General features: G+C 42.1%; 2 protein-coding genes across 2 annotated transcripts; both read right to left on the bottom strand. All coding sequences in view use genetic code 12, as the record gives it.

Annotated features, from left to right (window-relative positions):
- Positions 1-287: 287 nt before the first annotated feature.
- Positions 288-3,038, bottom strand: RFX2 (Rfx2p; the record flags this gene model as incomplete). The annotated part of the gene is made up of 2 exons (XM_064921704.1): positions 288-1,633; positions 1,700-3,038. The coding sequence occupies 2 exons, from the start codon at positions 3,036-3,038 to the stop codon at positions 288-290; spliced, it is 2,685 nt and encodes an 894-aa protein (XP_064772886.1).
- A 6,230-nt stretch (positions 3,039-9,268) lies between these two features.
- On the bottom strand, positions 9,269-11,098 carry CAT2 (carnitine O-acetyltransferase; the record flags this gene model as incomplete). The annotated part of the gene is made up of 1 exon (XM_064921701.1): positions 9,269-11,098. The coding sequence occupies one exon, from the start codon at positions 11,096-11,098 to the stop codon at positions 9,269-9,271; it is 1,830 nt and encodes a 609-aa protein (XP_064772885.1).
- Positions 11,099-12,292: the final 1,194 nt, after the last annotated feature.

Below are 12,292 nucleotides of genomic sequence, written 5' to 3'. Positions count from 1 at the left end.
TATGATTGATTGTATTATTAAAAATTAGAAAAGTTATCAACTTTAGAAATGCTATATATAGAGATATGACATGAAGGCCGAGGGCTACTTTTATTAAAATCAAAAGATAGGAAATTTATCCTTGGAAATGAAGTAGAAACATCAAAGCGGGAATGATATGCACGGCAAGACAAATTACATTACCAATTGGTGTGGTAGGTAACCACAAGCAATGCTAGTACTTCGATGATTTTGAACTGAGGATTAAATCAAGCTCCTTTGCGACGTACCAAAGCGACTATTTGTACCTATGAAACTAAGTCATTAAGCCCCACAATTTCTCCCATCAAGCTTAAGTATTCCTGGATAAACAGATTGAATACCCACCAATTACCAAAGCTATTCTGGGAAAGCTCTGTTTCGGTTGAATTGCTCTGCAAGCTTTGGATCTGGGCTTGTTGTCTCTTAAGGAATATGTACTTCAAGACATCGTTCAAAATGTAACTGACAAAATTGTTGTAGATGAGAATGGGGTATTTATCCTTGTAGTGTTGAGCCAATAACTTCTTATCTATAAGGGCAAGTAGTGAGTACAACTTGGAGAATTCTTTGGATGAGAGAATGGGTTCCCCCGCTTCTCCCAGTTTAGTCTCTTCAGAATCTGAATGAGATATAGAAGAGGTTGAAGCATCCAATGATTCTGTATCAAAATTGGTGTCATTCAAGAAAGCAAAAAGGTCCTTCTTGAAGAAATCATCTATAATTGTAATCTCCTCGTTAACAAAATTCATCAGAATCAGTTGTTTTAATTCCTGAAAGAGAGCCGGATCAAAGTTATACCCGATGAGTGCGTAAACAAGGTCGTTCGAGAGAATATCATTCTTAAAATTGAAGTTGATCTCCCCCAAGGAACTTGTCGTGAGATTAGCATTCAAGTTAAGGAAGAATGCATCATCATCTTGGCTACTGTCCTCTAACTTCACTGTACCTTGACTAGGGGTAACTGAATTAGTCACTTTCAAGAAGTTTTCAATATCCACTGCCATGATTGACTTGGTATTGTCCCTAATGATTAATTTGAGAAATGTAATCAACAAGTCATTCAAATTAAGAAGTTTCTTTATTAATACAAGGAAGATCGTCAGGTTGTTGAGACTGAATTTTCTAGCATTTATAGCACGAAGTTCGCCGTTAAAATTATTGATCAAGTGCAAGAGGTTGTGCTTGAGTGTCTTGAGGAAACTGAGATGTGTTGTCCGTTTCACTAATGCGAAATACGGAAGGATTTCTACCAATATGATAAAATATAAATGCAAATCCGTACTTGTATCACTTGTTGAGGCCTCCATTGGCTTGACAATCCTTTCCATGAGATTGTGGAGTAGAGATGAGTTCGATGTGAGGTTGGACGATGTGAGGAATACGTTATGGATTAGTTCTTGTGAGATGAGTGAACTTGATGAGTAAATACGAAGACGCATTTCTGAGAACCAATTCTCCTCCTCGTTTAAGAGAGTAAAGGAGTCGTCAGATGGGAACCGGAGGTACGGCTTCATGAATGAAAGCGATGGCGAAAAGATATTTGTAGTAGTGGCAACAGGAGGTGCATTTGCAGAAGACATTCCAGTAGTTAGGCCACCATGACTTCCACTTGCTATCGCTTCTTCGTCTCCATAAGTAGAGTAGCTCATGCTACTTCTATCCGTGGACATTCTTTTACCCTCAAATCTATTCTTGCCTTTACTAGAAAGCCGCCTATGCGTTTTCTTCGGTGCCGATGCTGACGATCTCTGGCCACTCTGCTGTTCTCCCTTGAAGATTTCACCAAGCTCAACAAGCTCGTTCTTTTCACATAAATTCTTGATCTCATCACTTATAATATTATCATTCCAAATGACTCCTAAGTAGTTGTATTTTGACTCTCCTCTAGAACCTAATCTCTTAATTAAAAGGTTAGGGTAAACGAGTTTAATTAACTTACCAAGCTTGGATTGACCCAAGATTAGCTTTTGCTGCTCATTTGTAGTATTAGACGAGCTAGGATAGGTGACTATGAGTTTTTGACACAATATGTAATACGTCTTGTAGATGGAGAGTCTTGGGATAGTGTAGTTCTGTGGATCATCGTCTGACGACAATGGTAATTGAACCAACATATCGTAAAGAATCTTAATCGCCAAAAAACTTCTCAAGAGCTCGTGATAGTTGATATTCACGAGTTTGTTCTCCTTATCTTCCATGTTTGGAAAATATTCACCCAAAAGATCAGGACGCTTGAAAATGTTAAGGAGCTGCGTGATAGTCCGTATTACGAGGTCGTTGTTTTTAGTCACTACTGTCCTGTCTATTTTCAAGGAAGAATCTAGCTGTGGATCGAACCGGTCGTTGTTGTATAACAAGTTGTAGAAGTCATCCACTGGGAATGGTAGAGCCAAGCGATTAAGGAGCGTAAGAAGGTAGTTGTTGATGTTGGACCCGTCTACTGAGGACAATGATACTATAAGTTCATTGGCAATAGCAGCATCATTTGGTGGAGCTGCTTCCTTTTTCAAGATTCCTCCTGGCAATGAGTGCTCTTCGCTGAGCGAGAAGAGATTGAAGTGTGATGATATAGAAAGATTATTCTTCTGGTGCTGCTTGGCAGCTGATGCAAGGAGATGAGATGTTGGGTCTTGTGGTTTTGTTGCTTGGGCGATGTTCGTACCAGGCGAGTAATCTGGTATTTTATTAGGGTAAGAGAACGGGGATGCCGAAGATGCAGCTCCAGTGGAGTATATGTTAGTGTCGAACGCTGGAAACGATGTTGTTGTGTGGAATGATGGTTGACCAGCGATGGTATTGGCAGATGACGACGAGGTGTATGCAGAGGGGTTAATGGTATTAGTGCCTCCACTACCAGGGTGGGTGAATGCAAATGTATTGGGAAGAGGCTGGTAAGAGGGTATGGTGGATGACAGGAAGATGGATGCAGTGGTAGCAGCGGTGTCGTAATTTGATGGCTGAAGTGTTTGTTGGAGAGGTTGCTGGAGGTGTTGCTGCAAATGATGCGGAGATTGCATGGCCTGGTGAGTCTGTTGTAAGGGTTGAGGTGCCAGCAAGGACGGTTGCTGTTGGTGTTGTTGATGCTGCAGTTGTGGTTGTTGAGGTGTATAGAAATATGACTGCGTCCCGTGAGTTGGAGTAGACGTTACTTGTCCTACAATTGAACCATGCACTGAAGGAGTCGGAGACATCGTCACTATCGACTGTTGCTCATGAGAGAGTCTTCTCTTCAAGGGCGACGTGTGCACCGAATGGCTCGTTACTTCGGAGGCTACATCATCGTCACCACCGGCATTGGGATGCGACGGCACGGACAGTCCTTTCTGGGGGAAGTTGTAATTTAGCGTTGAGTAGGGATCTGTGTCAAAGGGTTGTTGTTGTTGTTGTTGTTGTTGCTGTTGTTGTTGCTGTTGTAGTTGTTCATGCTGTTGTTGCTGTTGTTGTTGTTGTTGCTGCTGTTGCTGTTGAGGAGTCTGGCGTGTTGGTGATACCTGTGCCAGAGATTCCTGGAAGTAATAGCCCGGATTCAGGATCGACGACTTCTGCCGCTTATGAGATCGATAGTTCGAAGGTTGTTTAGACATGATATGGGCGACGTCGGGGCAGACATGGGTATTCGATGAAGAAGGGCACTAGAAGGGTGCTATTGGGGGATTCGGGATACAAGGTGTGACTGAGACAGCACGAAGGATGAAGCTAAGGTAATTGATACTATTGCTTCGGTGGTTTTGGATGTGAACTATAAGTCGTATAGTTCTGTGAGTTGGCGATTAACTGTATGAGTTGATGTTTGTATGAGCTGTTATTATATGAGCTGTTAATATATGAGCAGTTATTGTTGGTTACTAATTATTAGTAAACTTAGACTGATACGGTTAAGACGAGCCAGTGCTTTTGATGTAATATATGTGACCGTTTAACCCTTGATATTGATTTCAGATGCAATTTCTATGGGAATTGCTGTGTAGGGGTATGGGTTTTGTTGTGATAATGGTAATAATGGTATAGTAATATTAGACGCTGCTGTGAAAACGGTGTGAAGTGGGCGGTTTCAAGAGCAATGGAGTGAATAAACGATGAGGACAAAAGACAAAGGAACAAATGAACAAGTAAAACAACTGAACTAATGAATAGATGGACCAATGAAGTAATGAACAGATGTGCTAATTAGCCGATGTGCTAAATGAGCTATGAACCGAATGAACCAAATTTTTGTAATAATGAACCGATTCCAGTGATCAATCTGTAGTTGTATGACCAAATGAAAATGGGTTTAGTCAATTAAAATACAGAAGTAGCAATGAACAGATGAACTAGGTCAAAAATTGTACTGAAGAACACGATAACACAAACTGATTTTGTTTAAGCCCTTGGATAGCTATTAATAGCAATAATACTCAATCGTTACGGTATCACGAGGGTACACACCAACAAACAATGGGGGAAGCGTTAGGGTATAGCGATGAGAGTTCTATAACGAGAACAATAGCGCAAGTCAATAACAAGTCAATAACACAAGTCAATAATGATTCCCAATGAGATAATTACACCCAGATACACCCAGATCTTTTTCTTGGATAAACTGTTGCTGTTTTAACTGTTCTGTTACTCTCTTTGCAACGGTGTTGTAACACTCGTATCGTCACTCAATTACAGAACGGTAATCAGATACGACAATTAATTCGACACAACGGGTAAAAAAGACACGACGGGAATCAGACACGACAGTCTGGTTGAAACCCCGATTGGTATAGAAGCAAGCCGGTTTGGGTAAAGCGGTAAAGCGGCAGAGCAGATATGGGATCAACCGGTGGAGGGTTGTGATAATATAATTGAGAGTTAGCCAGTTAAGGTTTTAACTGGAGCTAGATGCGGGAAGCAGCAAGGTTTTCAATGGGCCAGATGCTGATGGCAATGAAGTCAAGTACAAAAGCAAAGCGTACCGACACGGTTTAAAATGGGTAAAAAGGTACAGTGATAAACACAGAGGTTAAACACGGCAACAGTACTATGACACAGAGTGTTACCACGGGAAAGGTACAGTGACGCAGATACAAACAAAGACAAAGACAGACGGACAGACAGACAGACGGACAGACAGACAGACGGACGGACTTTACCACTCAATAACGGTAATAGACTGACACTGACAATGACACAGACGGTTCGAGACAGGCGATATGGACTCACACAGCCAAGCAGCACAGCCTTTGAATAATAATAAACTTAAATGGCAAAGTGGTGTGGAGGAAACTGTGTAGGTGGAGTGAACTGCTAGCCGGGTGATATGCTAGGGACACAATGCGATTTGGGAGACGGTTGGAGACGGTGGGATCAGATCACGGCAGATGGGCAGGGAATGAAGCTGGGATGGATTCTGAAAACTGATTGCCGATGATGAGAACTATGACACAACCGTAGGTACTTACTTGGGTTCTCTTTATGAATGCTGAGATGCTGTTATACCAACAGACACCACTATATGACTAGAACAATCCAAACAGTAAACTTCCTCTCGTATGGGGCTAGAATGACGCCTAGACGGATGCTAAGCTATGCGAGGTGAGAAAAATATCGATCTATACAAGTATCCACCAATAAAATATAAATATATGGCGGAACAACCGATCTGATCTGGAGCGATATATATGTATATATATATACAGAAACAACCGGATATATATATGGATAAAATAGGAACGATTAATGGAACGGTGCGAAGTGGATCAGAGGGCGTTTGGGATAATAAGCCTTTTACGATTCGGGGTTTCTGGTGTGTGTAGTGTTGATACGGCGACACGGGGCAAATGGACAGGGTAGGAGGAGCTGTAGTGGAGGGGGATGGGTGGAAAGTGACTAAAGAAACGAAGGAACCAAGGAACCAGAGGGGGTCAGGTGGAAAACAGAAAAGAACCGACTGTTGGGATTTCGGAGTGGGTCAGGTATTGTCGTGATTTTCACTCCTGAATTTTTAGTCAATTTCTTGATTTCTTGATTTCTGTTGCCTGTTATCGTCACTCCTGGAGTTTGACGCTACGACACGCAAAGAAAAACGAAGCTATTGATCCGGGAGTTTTCGTTCAAATAATGGAACCTCGAACTATCAAACAAAGTTATAGCCCGTAGTGCTGCTGATGGTGCTGCTAATAATAATGGGAAGGTTAAATTCAATGGTATTAATATTATAATAATATTATTAATATTATTATCCCAATCTATAATAATATCAGCAGCAGCAAATTTTGATGATGCTAATAATAATAGCCAAAAAAGGATAACAATAATAAAATTCCAATGGCGTGCAGAAAATACCACCAATATTACTAATATTTTCTATAGTTTTTATCCCTGCCAATACACAGAAGATGCTCCAGAACAATAGCAAATACGCCTAACCAGAGGTGTTGATGTGCGAAGCGTATGCCTGATGCGTGGGCCAAAAAGATCGGGAAATGTGGTTTAGAGTGCACTAAAACCCAATTCCAAGGGTATACCCAATGCGTAAACTGAGTTTTCGGTGTACCCAACAAGAATCCGATCTATCTGAGGACCAACTACTGGGTGTAAATGGTGGCTCCGAAGGGGTGGGACAAGGCCAAAGGACGTGGCTGCAACAACGATTCACCTCGGAATGGAGAATATACAGCAAGAAAGTGACAATTTAGGGTTTATTATTCACCCCCGATTCCGTTGTCTTGCAGTTATTATTAACTTGCCGTTGGTGGTTTCTGGGGTTCCGCTGCGATTTGCGTTTCCAAATAGAACGACGCTGCAAATATTAGACGGAACAGAGAAACCAGGCTCTATTATCACACTAAGATGAATCAAGCGACTGCAGGATAACTGTGTGGAACTGTCAACGGTGTGAAATGAAATTGGTCCGTTCCACAGGTACTTCTATGAGTTGTGGTTCCTGGGGTAATAGCACTTGAGCAGCTTTGAAGAAGTCCCTGATAAGCTGATTAGCGGGGCTCCAGTGGGAATGCTCGGCGACTTGAAATTTGGAGTATGATCAGCACTTAGACCACGGTGGATTAGCTGATAATTGACTAAATTAACGCAGGTGATAACTATCCCGTATTTACCCAAACCTCAGGGTTTTCGGGAAGCAATTGGATGGCGATAAAGTCTAGCAGGCAAGACGTAAATGAGTGTCAAACTGATGACAGCGATAGCTAGGCAGATTATGCTAAAGATGCGGTTGTGAATAGCGACGGTATCTGACTTGTGTCAATTAATCCGTTGTGAATAGCCAACTCTCAGTTGACAAGACAAATTAGTAGATACTACGCGCTTGAGCTTAGTTGACTACCAGAGATATCGGTTAAAATACTGATAACGACGAAGCAGCCGTGAATTGGTGCCTTAGGGAATTGGGTAACCAAGCCACCAGTAAACAGATGAGATGTCTGTTGGAAGGAAGAGTCTAGGTTGGGGTTAACTACAACAATAGTTACTAGAATACAAATTTACTATAACGAATTTGACGCTTATTTAAAGTCGCTTGGCTTAAGCTCATCGACAGCCACTACATCACCACATAAATGATAATTAATCCCTATCCGTAAATATATATTACTACGGAACAATCCAATAGCGGGAATGCGTTTCACCATAAAGGGCTTCCAAGCATGACTCTAGCCGCTGGCTTTTGTCATGAAGTTTACTCAGCATGACCAATGAAGCCGGGCTGTTATTGCCACACTGCAAAACGAAGGCTTACACGATTACAAATATGGCCTTCTGTTTATAATTTTTCATCGTCTAATTCTTGTTTTTTGACGATGACATGCCAGCGGGCGGTACCCGTTGCCAATTACCGGCTATTTTTGGTGCTACCTTTTAGCCTGATTTCTCAAACTTGCGTGTTATGACATTCCACAACTTAACCCCACTGTTTGTCTAGGGATCAGACTAAAAAGATAAAACTTGCTGTAAGATACAGAGATGTAATGCTAAAACACGACTAATCCTTCCCAATCGGGCTTAATTGCATCAAAATAGAGTTGGTTGAGGATCTCCTCGGCATGATAATCTATTTTCGGCATATAACCCCAGAGATAAGTGATCCCACTTAATTTTAGCTTGGTTTGACCTTCTTCTTCGACCAAAGCCTCTGGTAACAGGTCACTCCACCATCGTTCTTTTGCTCGGGACACGCTTGGTCACTGATCTTGTTGACCTTGTTTCCGTCCAACATGTCCCCATCTCATACCTTGTCTCGGAAGAAGCCATCTTCAGAATTACCTCATTGGGAAGGTGCATTTGCGGCTGCTGCACCGCGACAAACAGGGACAATAGCAACAATAGACAGGGAAATCCGATTTAAACTTTACCACTGCCGTGAACAATAGATCCAACCGAGAAGCCGCAGAAGGTTGTAGACGTAATTGGGTAAAATAGGGAAAAATGGTCACCAGTAATCAGTATTTTTATTGCTGCGATCGGAGTGATGGGGTAGTGCCTGCGTATGTGGCATCAGGAGGGTGGTTGATGTTTTGCATCCATTTTCTGGTGGTTGGAAGGGTGAATCAAAGAGAAGGAAGTTGGGTTGAATAGAAGAATATTCTTTAAGAAAGAGAATACTTCGTAACTACATCACACATCACCAATTGAAACAAAATTACAATGATGCGCTGTTTACAAAGGTATGTGTATATCCGGATGGGCTGGCCTTCTGGCACCGTTTCATTCGTATTTAGACGGGCAAAACGCGTCCATGTGGAGTAAACATACATCTTCTGGCTATATGTCGTAACATAGACACAACAAAGCAGAGAGGAAAGGTCAGATTGTTCCAAGTGACGACGGGAACGAACAGATCTCTAGAATTAAGGGGCGGGTCATTGTTTTGGTTTTCACCGCATGCACCAATAATAGATTTCATTTCTTCTAATCAATGCTTAGATCTTTTTTTTACGTCTGTCCATGAAGGCTTGTTCGAGTCTTGGATTAAACTTCATGAGACTGCTTCCAATTGGCTACGAGCCCCTTGAATCGAAAGTCTAAAGATTCTATGTAGTCATCTCAAATCTAAATACAGTTACAGCATGAATTTTAATTACAATGGTAAAACGATATACATTCGGACTTTTATTTTTGAGAAAGTAGCCAGCTATAACAATGAGACGGAGCAATTTGAAAAATAAATATGTAGGTGTATTCAAATTAAATAAGCAAAGTACAAAATAAGTCAGAAATAAATAGGTATTGGCGACACCAAGGATGCCGCCCCGCAGCTAGAAGCTTACAACTTAGCCTTTGGTTCTAATAATCCCTTGGACAAGATATCCTTCAATTCGTTGGCAGATTCGATCAAGTACCATTTCAAATGGTCTGATCTCAAGCCATTACCCCTTTTAGCGGAGATGTGGACGTGCAACCAGTCGTTGTTGATCAAGTAGGCCAATCCAAAACCATCGTCAATAACTTGAGACCAACCCCAACTTTGGAAGTATTCAGATGGAATTTGAGAAGAAGAGATGTACCAAGTTTGAGAGTATGTGAAAATTGGATCAGTGAAGATTTCTGGAACCTTCTCACCTGGCTGTAATTGTTGCTTTAAACCGAACAAATGACGGTCAACACCCTTACCATCAGCGGCTTCAGACAAATAGGCAACGTGCTGCTTAGCAGCCTTTTGGAAAGTCTCAACCTTGGCCTCGATAGAAGCGTCTGGGTTGCTCCAAGTCTCAACGAAGGCCTTGGATTCAATGGAAACAGATCTTCCGGTCTCAGTTCTACCCTTCAAGAACTTTCTGGTAGCAGCAGACTCATAAGTTGGTCTAACTTTACCAGTTAACTTGTAGTAAGCCAATTGCATCAACAATTGCACGAAAGCATCAGGAGAAACCTTGAATTTCTTGATCAAACCCTTACCATATCCGTAGTGTTGGAAGATCTCTTCGTGGTGAGCAGCAATGGTCTGGTCGAACTTCTCAATGGCAGTTGCAATGTTGGCTCTAGAAACTGGGTTAATGTCAAATTGTAAGATTTCTGGAGAAGAGAATTCAACTGGACCGCTGGCGATTTCTTGTAATAATGCCTTTGGATCAGTCTCAACAATTTGCTTGTAGACGGTATTGTTCAATTGAACGGTTGGGGTAGCATCCATTCTGGAGTGTTCACCCAAGAAACCAGAGTTACCGTTGGCAGAAACAAAAAATTCTAACGGCTTGTCAAAGAATCTGTTCTGACCGTCTCCGTGCCAGCAGTTCTTAGACTTTTCCTCTATGGTGATTGGACTGTTGTTGTCCAAACAAATGACGAAAGAGGAAGCGAAAATGCTCTCCAACGAGGCCTCGTTAACTGGTGATTTAAGCAAGTTTTGGTAAGCTGCCAACCATTCGTCTCTGTTGAGCGAGGTTAAAGCACCCAAACCAATACCTCTGGTGGCAGGGTCGTTCTTGACAAGTTGCAATTGTTGGTACAATTGAGCCTTGGTCAATCTGTTGCCATTGGCATCGTGGGTTGGAACCTTGAAGAAGTTGTTGTTGTAAATGACAACAAAGTAACGGTGCTCTTCACCATTGTAGTGCTTGGTGATATCAGAGCCTTCAGCTGGAACTCTGGAGTTGTTGAACATGTACTTGAAAGCGTTCATACAGTATGGGTTACCCTTGATGATTTCAGGCTCCAAGGTTTCATTTTGAACCTGGGTCATGAATTCTATGGTGTGGTAGGCAAGCAAGGTGGCCTTCAACAATTGATCTTGTCCGATCTGGTTGTGGATATCCTTGTGAGAGAAGAAGTACGAAACGTATGGAACAACAGGGTCTCTGTACGACATGTAGGCGTAGTCATCCCAGTACTCGGCCAACCAATTATCCTTATCCTTGGCGAATTCATTCAAACGGGATTGCAATTTTTCACCGGCTCCGCCTGGCTGGATGAAATCTTCAACCTTTCTCTTGGTTTCTGCCAATTGCTGCTTGGACAAGAAAGGTTCTACGGAACGCAAGTACTTGGCAGCAGTGTCCTGCAATGCTGGAACAGGCAACTTGGGCAATTGCGACTGGTACTTGAACAAGTCACCTTTGGCGCTGGTGGACGCTAATCCTTTCTTTAACACGGGCATTTTGTGAATTATAGACTGAGTGTTACTTCTGATGATTTGTTGGGGAACTCTTAACTTGAACATTTCAGTTGGCAGCTCGGAGTTTGGTGTGAGGACTCGGTATTATTTTATTTTTTTTCCGTCCAGAAGGCTCTCTATTCACGTCTATAACTCGTTCCGTCACTTGTTCGTTCCAATCAGTTTTTCTACATCGAGGAATCTCTCTCCTCTTATATATTCTTTCATCAGCAGCCAACCCCGGTATGCCATATTTAACAAATTGCGGGGGGTCGTGTCCATACCAGGCGTATTTTCAGCGGTGTTCCTAAAGAAAGAAAAGAAATTGAGAGCAGTGGATATTTCTGGGAGCGATTCGGGATGTTTTAACCGAGGGTAAGGTGCGAATGGGACAGGAAAGAGAGACGTTGCCACGGTTGAAGAGGTACGGAGGACTGAGAGAGGGTAGAGAGGCAGAGAGCAGAGAGCAGAGGCATTTTTCTATTAGTTATTGTTGTTGTGGTAGGCAATGTTTGGGAGGAAGATGCAAGAATCAAATCGGGTTGTTTGGATGAAAAATTAATGAATAGAGTGTCTGTAGTGGTAGTAGTTGTAGTGTAGAGTTGCCGTTTATACTGGGTATGATATGTCATGTAATGGCGTGTACAGTTATAGTGTGTACGGTTATAGTGTGTACAATTAAATCACATACGGTTATAGTGTAGTATGCGCAGTTAATGTGTGCCACTACAGTGTGTATCGTTTATATTTTTATCTACGCCAGCTGTATCAGACGATATAGGTGCATTAAGTGCAAGTCAGTCCCATACTACCGGCTCCGAAATGTGTCGTTACAGAGTCCGGGAAAGAATCCTTCAAAATACTCTAAACAAGAATCTGGGGATTAGTGTAGAGTCGTGGGCAATAACCTTATTTTTCACACCCATCCTAATATATTAGGTTGAAAGGTGTTCCAGTATTTCACCGTCCAGCCTCATTTCTCACAGTCAAATGTCCGGTTATGAAACCCCCTAGCGGCTCCTAAAGTCCAGAAAAAGTTCCCGATAGCCACAACACGTTCCACTCTGGGGCAGCTTATACGTCCGGCTATTCACCGACTCCGAACAATATTTTTTAGATATACTTTCTTGTAAGATGTTTTTTGTCCCATTTCAGGGTTATGCTGCCACAAAAATCCGGGGTAATCGTACGAGATCG

Source organism: Scheffersomyces xylosifermentans (genome assembly GCF_036884685.1).
Source record: "Scheffersomyces xylosifermentans strain CBS 12540 chromosome Unknown RJT20scaffold_6, whole genome shotgun sequence".
Lineage (NCBI taxonomy): Eukaryota > Fungi > Ascomycota > Pichiomycetes > Serinales > Debaryomycetaceae > Scheffersomyces > Scheffersomyces xylosifermentans.
The sequence above is the reverse complement of the archived record's forward strand: the minus strand, read 5'-3'. Positions and strand labels throughout refer to the sequence as shown.